Source organism: Delphinapterus leucas, chromosome 14 (genome assembly GCF_059928025.1).
Source record: "Delphinapterus leucas isolate spDelLeu-1000000601 "Yukka" chromosome 14, BTC_Dleu_Yukka2, whole genome shotgun sequence".
Lineage (NCBI taxonomy): Eukaryota > Metazoa > Chordata > Mammalia > Artiodactyla > Monodontidae > Delphinapterus > Delphinapterus leucas.
This window is the reverse complement of record NC_143142.1, coordinates 17,757,362-17,770,161: the sequence shown is the minus strand read 5'-3', so window position 1 is coordinate 17,770,161 and position 12,800 is coordinate 17,757,362. Positions and strand designations below refer to the sequence as shown.

At 43.6% G+C, this 12,800-nt stretch overlaps 1 protein-coding gene across 7 annotated transcripts in view; it reads left to right on the top strand.

Moving 5' to 3' along the window:
* ACACB (acetyl-CoA carboxylase beta) overlaps positions 1–12,800 on the top strand; it is a 141,439-nt gene that overhangs the window by 111,721 nt on the left and 16,918 nt on the right. For 6 of the 7 annotated variants that reach the window (XM_022551013.3, XM_089894596.1, XM_022551014.3 and 3 more), the window contains 8 exons: positions 512–568; positions 806–847; positions 2,575–2,790; positions 4,225–4,380; positions 5,253–5,456; positions 6,742–6,897; positions 11,935–12,057; positions 12,377–12,646. In XM_022551013.3, coding sequence (XP_022406721.2) covers positions 512–568; positions 806–847; positions 2,575–2,790; positions 4,225–4,380; positions 5,253–5,456; positions 6,742–6,897; positions 11,935–12,057; positions 12,377–12,646 — 1,224 coding nt within the window. The remainder of the gene's footprint in view (positions 1–511; positions 569–805; positions 848–2,574; positions 2,791–4,224; positions 4,381–5,252; positions 5,457–6,741; positions 6,898–11,934; positions 12,058–12,376; positions 12,647–12,800) is intronic. The other variant, XM_089894597.1, reaches the window with a different exon arrangement.

Genomic DNA, 12,800 nt, shown 5'->3' with positions numbered 1-12,800 from the left:
TTGTTATAATTATTGTTAACCTCTTACTGTGCCTAATCTATAAATTAAACTTTATCATAAGTGTGTATATGTAGGGAAAAACATAGTATGTATAGGGTTTGGTACTATCCGTGGTTCCAGGCGTCCACTGGGGATTTTGGAACGTATAGCTCATGGATAAGAAGGGGCTACTATGTATTCATAGAGTTGTGTAGCCATCATTATGATCATTATGTTTTAGAACATTTTCACCACTCCCACCAAAATACCCATTAGCAGTCACCCCATGTTCCCTCAACCCAAAACCCTTTCCCCTGCCCTAGGCAACCACTAATCTACTTTCTGTCTCTATGGACTGTACTGTTCTGGGTATTTCCTATAAATGGGATAAATGGAATTTCATACACTATGAGGTCTTTGGGGACTGGCCTCTTTCACTCGGCATGCTTTCAAGGTTGATCCGGGTGGTAACATATATCATTCCTTTTTGTGGCCAGATATGATCCCACTGTGTTTTTGGTTTTTAATGCAGAAAAACATCCTTGTGGAGTATGGACTCCGAAGAATTACGTTCCTGATTGCCCAAGAGGTCAGTCCGATTCTCAACACATCTGAGTTTTTCGCATTCTTCAAGACTTGGTGCCATTTGTTTGATGTTTACTCTGTAGATTGGGGTGGAAAAAAAGTCAGTCCCTAGAGAAGAGATGGCTTTCCAAATGATTCATTCTAGAAGTGGACTGGGTAGGGTTAAAAATCACAAAACAGGCCTATAAATATTTAAATGAGTCTTGCTTGATTTGTCTTTCATATGGATTTCTTTTTGCAGAAAGAATTTCCCAAGTTTTTCACATTCAGAGCAAGAGACGAGGTATGGTGAAGAGCAATGAACTGGTTCTCGCTTCCCTGGGATATTTGATATTCAGCAAGAATATAGTTCTTAGTCCTTGTGGTGTCCCCATATTCTAGAACATGCAACTTTTGTGTAGATTCCAGCCTTCCTCTGGGCTGGTATTTCCAGTGAGAGCCCTGCGTTGCTCTGTGGAGCTCAGACCTCACGTTTCCCTCCCTTTCAGCCTTCACTACAGGTTTCTGTCTCACCTGGATACTTTTTGTACTTGCCGGTGTAACTCTGTAAGACGGTTCTCCCAACCTCTTTTTTTTTTTTTTTTTTTTTTAATATCTTTATTGGAGTATAATTGTTTACAATGTTATGTTAGTTTCTACTGTGCAACAAAGTGAATCAGCCATACGTATACATATATCCCCATATACCCTCCCTCTTGAGCCTGCCTCCCACCATCCCTATCCCACTGCTCTAGGCGGTCACAGAGCACCGAGCTGATCTCCCTGCGCTATGCGGCTGCTTCCCACTAGCTATCTGTTTTACATTTGGTAGCGTATATATGTCCATGCCACTCTCTCACTTCGTCCCAGCTTACCCTTCCTTCCCCCTCCCCGTGTCCTCACGTCCATTCTCTACGTCTGCGTCTTTATTCCTGCCCTGCCACTATGTTCATCAGTACTGTTTTTTTAGATTCCATATATATGCGTTAGCATATGGTATTTGTTTTTCTCTTTCTGACTTACTTCACTCTGTATGACAGACTCTAGGTCCATCCACCTCACTATAGATAACTCAATTTCTTTCCTTTTTATGGCTGAGTAATATTCCATTGCATATATGTGCCACACCGTCTTTATCCATTCATCTGTCAATGGACATTTGGCCAACCTCTTTTTCTTATGTTTTTCCAGAACAGTGGTTGGCATACTATGGCTTGCAGGCCAGCCCCCTGTTTTTATAACCAAAGTTTGATTGGGACGGAGGCCACACCCATTAATCACTTACTGTCTCCTGTAGCTTTCTCGCTCCAGCAGCTGAATCGAGTACAGTTGGCCCTCCGTGTTCACGGATTCCACATTCGTGGATTCACCCAACCATGGATGGAATCTCCGCAGTTGGTTGTGTCCGCGGATGCAGAACCCGCGGATTCGGAAGGTGGACTGCGGTTGTGACCGACCGTATACTCCATCAGTCCTCTGGCCTTTTAAGAAAAAGTTTGCTCATCCTTATTCTAGAACAGGCGGGCTTGTTCCCAGCACAAATCCAGTCTCCACTAAACAGTATTTTAATTTATCCAAAGCCTTACTTTCCTAGTTAAGACGCATCCTTTCTTCAGCTTCTTCATTTTCTCTTCAGTCTCCAGCACTGTCAGTCGCCTCCTTCTGAGGACCAATTTCCACAAGGAAACTAAGGCTTAGTGACTTCTTGAGAAATACTCTGTGTGGTGGCAGATAGAGAACAGCCTGGTGGTGCCAGCAGGTGCTGGGGACTAGCTAGGCTCCCCTGGGGCCAAGAGGCTTATGCCAACACAAGGTTCCATGCTCGTGGCTCTCCTCTGGACCATTGCAAAATCCCAAATCTCTTGAGCTCCCAGTTAGAGGACATCATGAATGCTTCATTCCTGAGTTCTAAACCCGCAAACACCAGGGATCTGCAGGACAGGGCGTGGATCAAGCAGGCACGCAGCCCCAGTGTCCAACTCCACCTGCGTCTGTGTGTCCATCTGTTTTCTCTCTCTGGTCGGCCCACAGTTTGCAGAAGATCGCATTTACCGTCACTTGGAGCCGGCCCTGGCCTTCCAGCTGGAGCTCAGCCGGTTGCGTAACTTTGACATAACTGCTATGCCCTGCGCCAATCACAAGATGCATTTGTACCTGGGCGCTGCCAGAGTGAAAGAGGGCGCAGAGGTCACGGACCACAGGTTCTTCATCCGCGTCATCATCAGGCATTCGGACCTGATCACCAAGGTAGGATGTCACGGGGTGTTTCTTTCTCCCCCTGAACTTGTCACTCACGTGCTGCCCTTGCCTTCATTGAGATCCTGCTCTGGGTCAGGCCCTGGGCTGTACTTCTGGGGATCTCAGGGTGCACAGGGCACACACAGCCCTGCCCTTGTGACTGACACTCCAGTCTGGGGACGGAGTGGGAGGTGGAAAATGAAGTGGTCTGTTTTCATGGGGCGTCATGTGGATTCTTCCTTCTGTCACAGAGATCTCTCTGCATGAGGAGAGAATTGGGAGGATAGAAAAGAAATATCCTGATTTGTTAAGGGGATTTTTTTGTACTTGCTCATTGCGTGAGTGATCATGTCCCATTGTTTCTTGCATTTAGAAAAGTAATTCATGATTATATTGTGAAGATTGCAAAAAATACTGAAAATATTTTTAAAAATTAAGGAAAAGGACCAGAATCCTGCCATTCAGGGGTCAGCCCTGTTGGTGACCCTTTCTAGGCCTAATTCCATATATGTATTGGGATTGGGTTGTAGGTGTAATGTTACAGATAGGAGCTCAGGCTGGACAAATCATTTAAAGACTTTTTTTTTTTTTTTCACTGTAGACCTCTTTCCATGTTAATGAAGATGATTTCCTTCATGCAATTCCCTTGCATGGATGTGTATCTTGTGTGTGTAATGTTTTTTAACACATCCCCTAGTGATGGATGTTAAGCTAGTCAGTATTTTGCTGCCTCTGTCACCTAGATATTTTAATAGCTTTTATGATTATCCAGGTACGGTAAGGCCGACAGATCAGGAGACAGTTATGATCGAAAAGATGGTTTATTTGTTATCACAGATTCCAAGAGGAGGGGGCATGCTGAGCCGTGGGGGCCACATGGGGAAGCACCAGGGCTGCTCGGGAGGCAGAGGGAGGGGGGATACATGGACAGGAGCCTTTACTGTGGATTCCTCAGGAAGGAATGGGTGAGGCAGGGTGAGCAGGCTTGGGACTGGCTAGCTTGAGTAATTTCAGCAGGCTGTGAGCATAGGGACTCTCTCTAGTTGTCTGATACCTGGCCCTGGGGTGATTAGGGCCAGTGGATAGTGGCCTGGAGGGTGAGAGCCTGACAAGGAGGTCGTTGGGGTGTGGGGTCTGGATTGGTTGGTTTGCCTGAAACGCATGCTCATGGGTGAGTTGTTTACAAACTCTAGGAATTGGCTAACCCTGGGAGGGGCAGTCCCTCCAGGGTCAGCAAGGCCCAGCTGTCAAAGCATCAGAATACAGAAAATAACAGAGGCGCTGAATACACGAGACAGACTTGGACATCCCGTTACCTCTGGAGGCAGGGCTCTGCTGTCTGACCTGGCACGCCTTTTGGAGGAGGGGGATGCTCTCCTTTCCCTTTGACTCTCTGGGCCCTGCGCCCCTGGCCTAGCGGCTGCCCCTCTCCCCCTTTGACAGGAAGCCTCCTTCGAGTACCTGCAGAACGAAGGCGAGCGGCTGCTTCTGGAGGCCATGGACGAGCTGGAGGTGGCGTTCAACAACACCAGCGTGCGCACCGACTGCAACCACATCTTCCTCAACTTCGTGCCCACCGTCATCATGGACCCCTCTAAGGTCTCACCTCTGGGGGTGGGGCTCTCACCAGGCTCCAGGTTCACCTTCCCTGGGACCTTCCTGCTTCAGGGTATCGTCTCCTGGTGCTCGAGACCTGAGCTCCAGGATGCGTATGTGCATGTCTGAGCCTCACTTGCTGCAGGTGGAGAACAAACCTTCCATCGATTAATTGTAGAGCCGTTTCTCAGCCACCACCCTTAGGACTGTCCCTAAGGATGTTCCCCCTCTGTGGGCACGCTTCACGTTTCGGAAGACACAGATGCCCAAAATGTCCTTTACAAAACAAAATTTTGTCCTCTCCCTAGTTCCAGGCTCTGTTGGGGGCTGCATGTGGGTGGGGGAAGGGGGGTGAGAACCTGAGGTCTGTGGCTCAGCCATTCTCCATTGGCTGGTTCTTCACGAGCAGGCAGAGTCTGTGGTGGTGATTCTGGATGAAAGAAGTTCTAGTCCATCAGCTTGGCATGTGTGGGGTGCAGAGGCCCATGCTGATTCCCCAGCTCCACCAGTTCACATAGTTCCTTGAGAAGAAAATGCATAGGCTTGGGATGCGTGATGGAGAGAAAGACAGGGTAACATAGGGGCACTAGCTCTTACCAGCCTCAGTTTCCACATCTGTCAGTGCGGGACAAAAATACCAGCCTCTCTGAGTAATTATGGGGACAGAGTGAGATAATGAGCTTAAATGCGTAGCATGATACCTTTGATTATTATCAGCTTAGAGTTAATGGATACGTGCTACGTATTGCTCTGCTATATACATGCAGTGCGTTTTGCATTCAGTATATCTCATCCTTCTGTTATAATCAGAGCTAGAACTATTACGAGTGTGCGCGGAATGGGTCCTGAAATTGAATTGCTGTGGTATGCTGCAGATTGAGGAGTCAGTGCGGTCCATGGTGATGCGCTACGGCAGCCGGTTGTGGAAACTCCGCGTGCTCCAGGCTGAGGTCAAGATCAACATCCGCCAGACCACCACCGACCGCGCCGTTCCCACCCGCCTGTTCATCACCAACGAGTCAGGCTACTACCTGGACATCAGCCTCTACAAAGAAGTGACCGACCCCAGATCTGGAAACGTAAGGCCGGGCTGGCTCACAGAGGTCAAGTCAAAGTGGAGGCAGGCCGCCCGGAGAGCAAGGCGTAGATTAAAATGGCACTTGGGAGCTTTGCTGTGTCAGACTGGGGCTGCTCCTCTGAGTTGTATGATAAACGTGTTAGCTTCTGAATCCCAGTTGTTCATTCCTCTGGGAAGGAGAATGAATCCAAAGTTTAATCCAGTCTAGAACCATGTTTGGGATAAGATGTGGAGTATTACGGTTGATTATAATACAGTTCCCAAGTTAGTTCAGTTAGGGAAATGGTATTTTCCCCAGCCGTGTTTTGGAATAGACTTTTGTAAAATGAATCAAGTTTCCTATTGACTACTATATATACATGTAGTAGATTACATGTATGTGTATATAATCGTTTTATTTTGAAACACTTAAAGACTCTCAAAAAGTTGCAAAAATAGCACAGAGGAGAAAATTTAGGACAGAGAATACTCATGTACCCTTCACCCAGCTTTCCCCAATGATAGCATCTTTTTTAACCAGAGACATTGTCAAGACAGGAAGTTGACACTGGTCCACTTCCTGTCTTGACAAGTCTAGTAACTCAAATGCAGACCTTATTTGGGTTTCACCAATTTTTACATGCACTCTGGTTTGTTTGGTGTGTGTGTGTGTGTGTGTGTGTGTTAATAGTATGACAATTATAGCTTTGGAGCTGTGTCTCCACATCTGTTTCCCACAGTGGCAGAGAAGAGATTACTCTCCCGGGCACTCACTTTGTTATGTGATACGTGCTATGCTTCCCCTCATTATATTTTTTATTGAAATATAGTTGATTTACAATGTTGTGTTAATTTCTGCTATACAGCAGAGTGATTCAGTTATACATATATATACACACATTATTTTTTTAATATTCTATTTCATTATGGTTTATCACAGAATACTGAATATAGTTCCCTGTGCTGTACACTAGGACCTTGTTGTTTATCCATTCTATATATAATAGCTTGCACCTACTAACCCCAAACTCCCAGTCCATCCCTCTCCCACACACCCTCCCCCTTCACAACCACCAGTCTATTCTCTATGTCTGTGGGTCTGTTTCTGTTTCATAAAAGTTCCTTTGTGTCATATGTTAGATTCCACATATAAGTGATATCATATGGTATTTGTCTTTCTCTTTCTGGCTGAGTAGTATTCCCTCATTGCATTTTCACTGAGGACTGGGAAGAAATAAATTGGGCAGGAGTGTGGCTCTCTGAGACTTGCCCTCTTCACTCTCTGTTTTTCTTTCTTTCTGGTCCAGATCATGTTTCACTCCTTCGGCAACAAACAAGGGCCCCAGCACGGGATGCTGATCAATACTCCCTACGTCACCAAGGATCTGCTCCAGGCTAAGCGATTCCAGGCCCAGTCCCTGGGTACCACCTATGTGTATGACTTCCCGGAAATGTTCAGGCAGGCAAGTCCTGAGGCTGAGACTCAGCACTGCCCAGGGTCCCCTTAGGGACTCCACTGGCATCCACACCCCCCATCCTTAGTTACTCTTTTTTTTTTTTTTTTGGCCACACTGTGCGGCTTGTGGGATCTTAGTTCCCTGACCAGGGATTGAACCTGGGCCCACGGCAGTGAAAGCACCAAGTCTCAACCACCAGGGCACCAGGGAATTCCCCTTAGTTACTCTTCTGAAGACCCCACTCTAAAGAACACAGTATTCGTGAAGGAAAAGAAGCTAATATTGAGAATGACTTCATAGTATATTTTTCTAAAACAAACGTAATTTCATCCCAGTGATAAAAAGGAATATAATATAGAAACTTTGGAAGGTAAAGGAGAGTGGAAAGAAGGAAAAAGCGACTCCTTGTTCCACGTACTAAAGACAAATTGTTTACCACTTCCTTCTGGTCTTTTTAATGCTTATATTAAGTGCTGGCTACATGCCAGGAATCATTCTAAGGGTAGATAGACCATGAGGAAGAGGATGGGGTCACTGCCTTTGAGGACTTTTTGGTTTACTTAAAAAAATAATGTTTTATGTTTTTATGATTATTAAATATACACTGGATACAGAAAAATAGGAATAAGCAAATAAAATTTCACTCATAGGTAATCACTTGTCTACCATTGAGGACTGCAATACCATTTTAGTGTATTTCCTTCAAGTATGCTTTCTATGCCTTTATTTTTTTTACGTAGAAGGGCCTTTCAAGGAGACTGAGCACACTGGCATTGGTGATATGGGTGCCTGTGTACATCTTCTCCATTGCCTTGTGAATGACGTTCATGAAACTGAGATCATGGACTTCTACTGTCCACAGGAAATCATCAGCGTACTTTAGGCATAGGAGATGCAGGATAGTAGGAAAAGCTGCTGTTTAGGGTCAGTAAGGCCTGGGCCTGAGTTCCAAATCTGTCCTTTGCTTCCTGTGTGTCCCTGGGCAAGTTCCTTCACCTCTCTGGGCCTCACTTTCCTCCTCTGTAAAATGAGGCTAATAGTATTACCTACTTCCCCAGGTTGTGGTAAGAAATATATGTAAAGTATTCAGTAGATGCTTAATAAATGGAAACTTATATAATTAAGAATGTCATTGTCTGTATCCTTTTGCCTCAGAAGTCACAGGCCATAAGAATAAGAAACAGACAAATCAGGAATAAATCCATCCACTTTCTTTTAGATAAAGAAACAGAGGACAAGCCATAGATTTGAAAACAGATGAAAATTTCTGAGAAAAATATATCTTATCAAAACTGACTCAAGAAGAAATAGAAAATGTAAATAGATTATAAGCATTAATGAAATTGAATTAATAGTTCAAAAACATCCATCTACTAAAATTGGGCCCAGACAGGGACTTCCCTGGCAGCACAGTGGTTAAGAATCCGCCTGCCAATGCAGGGGACACGGGTTCGAGTCCTGGTCCGGGAAGATCTCACATGCCGCGGAGCAGCTAAGCCTGTGCGCCACAACTACTGAGCCTGCGCTCTAGAGCCCTCAAGCCACAACTACTGAAGCCTGCGTGCCTAGAGCCCGTGCTCCGCAACGAGAGAAGCCACAGCAATGAGAAGCCTGTGCACAGCAACAAAGAGTAGACCCCGCTCGCTGCAACTAGAGAAAGCCCACGCGCAATGAAGACCCAAAGCAGCCATAAATAAATAAATAAATAAATTTGAAAAAAAGCATTAATGAAATTGAATTCGTAGGTCAGAAACACCCATCTACTAAAATTGGTCCTAGACAGTTTTACAACAATTGTTGTCAAACCTTCAAGGGACAGATAATTCCCTTTGTATACAAACTGTTTAGAGAATAGAAAAAACAAAGGGAATGCTTCTTATTAACTCATTTTATCAGGTTATTATTACTTTAATATTAATCCAAGATAAGAACATTAGGAGAAAGGAAGTTTATTGTCTCATTTATGAACACGGACACAAATCATAATTAAAATATTAGCAAATGAAACCCAGTAATGATTTTTTTAAAAAAATTTAGACTAAGTAGTATTTATCTTGTGACAACTTGTATGGTATTAGGAAGTCTATAGTTTACCACGTTAATAGATTAAGAACGAACTTAAATTTCTCAATAGGTGCAAAAATGTATTTGAAAAGATAATATCTATTTATAATAAAAGCTTTTAATAAACTAGGACTAGAAGGGGATTTTTTAAAAAAATTTATTTCTGGCTGCATCAGGTCTTCTTTGCTGCATGTGGGCTTTCTCTAGTTGCAGCAAGCAGGGGCTACTCTTCGTTGTGGTGTGCAGGCTTCTCCTTGTGGTGGCTTCTCTTGTTGCGGAGCATGGGTTGTAGGCACATGGGCTTCAGTAGTTGTGGCACGCAGGCTCAGTAGTTGTGGCTCGCGGGCTGTAGAGCACACCCTCAGTAGTTATGACGCATAGGCTTAGTTGCTCCGCAGCATGTGGGATCTTCCCGGACCAGGGCTCAAACCCGTGTCCCCAGCATTGGCAGGGGGATTCTTAACCACTGTGCCGCCAGGGAAGCCTCGAATTTGTTTATTTTGATAAAAGACATCCACCCAAAATTAATAGCAGCTAATGGTGAAATGTTAGAAGTATTCGCTTTAAAGATAGGTACAGATAGAAATATCCGTTAACACCCCTTCTATTCAACTTTTTTTACTAGAGTTCTTGGCCAATGCAAAAATATGAGAAAAAGAAATAAAAGGTATAAAGACTAGAAAGAAGGAAGCAAAGTTAACGTTTTTCATAGATGATATAAACGCCTATACAAGAATTCCAAGAGAATTTATGGAACCAATTAGATAATACAGCAAGATCGCTAGATACAAGAGCAATATACAAAACTTAATTGTACTCTCATAGACCAGCAATAATTGTAAAATCTAATTGGAAAAAATGCCATTTACAATATTAAAATCAGCTCCAAGTTTAGGGATAAATCAAACAAAAAACATACAAGACCTTTATGGAGGAAATTTTGAAACTTTACGGAAGTACTTTAAGCCTAAATAGAGAGATATATCATGCTTATGTATGATGGGAAGATTCAATATTGTAAAGGTAATAGTTCCCCCAAAATTAATACATTCAGTATAATTCTGGAGTTTTGGTGCAACTTAAAAACTCATAGGGAAAGCAAAAGTTCATGAATAGCAAAAACACTTCTGAAAAAGAACAAAATCAGGAGAACTTGTCTTAGCCATCCTGTAAGTCATTATTTACTTTCAAGCAGTAGTACGTACTACAGTGTGTAATATTATTGTAACAGAGCTAAACAAATAGACCAATGGAACAGAATAGAGTCTAGAGTCAGACCCACTCAGAAACAGAACCTTGATTGAATGCAGAGGTGGGATTCTGAATCAAGGGAATAAATTTCACTAAAAGGTACAAAGAAATTTATCTAATTGGGAAAAAAATTTTTCGATTTCTACCTCATCTGGTGTACAAAAATAAATTTCAAGAGGATTAAAACTGCTTGGAGTGAGTTGAAAGCATAAGCATAGGAAAACCCCATAAATGTGACTATGTTAAAATTTTAAAGTTATTTATGTAAAAGAGAAAAGACAAACCCCAGATTGGGAGAATATGTTTAAATATCTGTTTCCCCCAAGGGATTAGAGCAATATTATCTACAGAGCATTTATAAATCAGTTGGAAAAAAAAAAAAACAAGCAAAACCATAAAAAATATGGGCAAGAGTTATAAATAGGAAATTGACCAAAAAAAAGAGAAACTTACAAGATCAATCAATATATTCTAAGGTGCTCACCTCACTGATAATCAGTGAAGTACCGACCAATATCACAGTACAAAAAAAAAAAATCACCGTACAGTTTCACACCCAGCAGATGGGTAAACATTAAAATATTTGCCAAAGCCAAGTGTGGACAAGTATATGGAGCAAAGGAGCTCTCACACATTCTTACTAGAACTGTAAAACAATTTGACAATATCCAGTAAATCTGAATTTTCACATACCCTATGACCCAGCAATTTCATTCCTAGGTATACACCCATTGAAACACTCACCCGTGTTTATTAAAAAAAAAAAAAAAAGACCATAAAAATGTTGATTACAGCATTGTTGGTGTAGAATTGGAAACCTAAATGTTCCTAAAAAGGGTTATGAATAAATAAATTGTGATATGTTCATATCATGGAAAACTGAACAGCAGGGAAAATGAATAAACCAGAGCTAAATTTATCAATATGGATAAATCTCTCAAATATATTGGAGAATTGGAAAAATAAGTTGTGGAAGAATGTGTCCAGTGCAATACCATTATTTAAAGTATAAGTCATGCAAAATAATGCTATGTTTTTTGGGGGGGTTTATTTTTATTTTATTTATTGTTTTTGGCCGCGTTGGGTCTTCGTTGCTGTGTACGGGCTTTCTCTAGTGTGGCGAGCGGGGGCTACTTTTTGTTGTGGTGCGTGGGCTTCTCACTGCGGTGGCTTCTCTTGTTGCGGAGCCTGGGTTCTAGGCACGCGGGCTTCAGTAGTTGTGGTGCGCGGGCTCTAGAGCACAGGCTCAGTAGTTATGGCACACGGGCTTAGGTGCTGCGCGGCATGTGGGATCTTCCCGGACCAGGGCTTGAACCCGTGTCCCCTGCTTTGGCAGGCGGATTCCCAACCACTGCGCCACCAGGGAAGCCCAATGCTATGTTTTAAATGTCTGCACATATGAAATAAAAATGTAAAAGCATACAGAGGACTGATGGACAGTAATTCAGGATAATAGTTACCTGAGGGGAGCAGCGGGGAGGAGGGATGGGAATGGGATGGGGAGGGGTACACCAGGGACTTCAACTGCATTTTTCTTATTTCTTTAAAAAAATCTTAAGCTACTGTGGAAGAATTCTGATTTGACAGAGCCATGAGATAGATGCTTGGGTATTTATTTTTCTGCATGTATGCTTTAAATAGTTCGTGATTGAAAAAGAGAGAAAGCAGTAGAAAATGTACTTCCTTACTGATGACTTCAGGTTTTTCTCTTTCCTGTCCTCTCTGTAGGCTCTTTTTAAAATGTGGGGTTCCCCGGACAAGTACCCCAAAGACATCCTGACATACACCGAACTAGTGCTGGACCCACAGGGCCAGCTGGTGGAGATGAACCGACTTCCTGGAGGAAATGAGGTAAAGAACTGAGTCGCTTTGCTGTACAGGAGAAATGAACACAACATTGTAAATCAACTATACTTCAATAAAATTAAAAAAAAAAAAAAACTCACAGAGCCCCGCCCCTGGCCGGAATCACCCTTAAAAAATTTCCTCCTGGGGGACTTCCCTGGCCGTCCAGTGGTTAAGACCCTGTACTTCCACTGCAGGGGACATGGGTTCAATCCCTGGTCAGGGTACTTAGGTCCTGCATGCTGTGCAGTGAGGCCAAAAATAAATAAATAAGTTCCTCCTGAAGAAACAAGCCCGTTTTCTTGTGCATTCGTGTCCTCGCCAGGTGGGCATGGTGGCCTTCAAAATGAGGTTTAAGACCCTTGAGTACCCAGAAGGGCGCGACGTTATCCTCATCAGCAATGACATCACCTTCCGGATAGGATCCTTTGGCCTTGGAGAAGACCTTCTGTACCTGCGGGCATCCGAGATGGCCCGGGCAGAGGGCATCCCCAAAATCTACCTCGCTGCCAACAGTGGGGCCCGTATCGGCCTTGCGGAGGAGATCAAACACATGTTCCAGGTGGCTTGGGTGGACCGGGAAGACCCCCACAAGGTACGTCATAAAGCTGGGGTGGCAGTGTGACTGTGCTAAGCTCATGTTGTATTTTCTGTGCGGGTGACAGCACCTCCAAGGGGGTGGACAAAATCTTCTTGCTCTTTGTGTAGACAGCATAGATATCCATAAAGTACATAAACAGGCAGTAAAA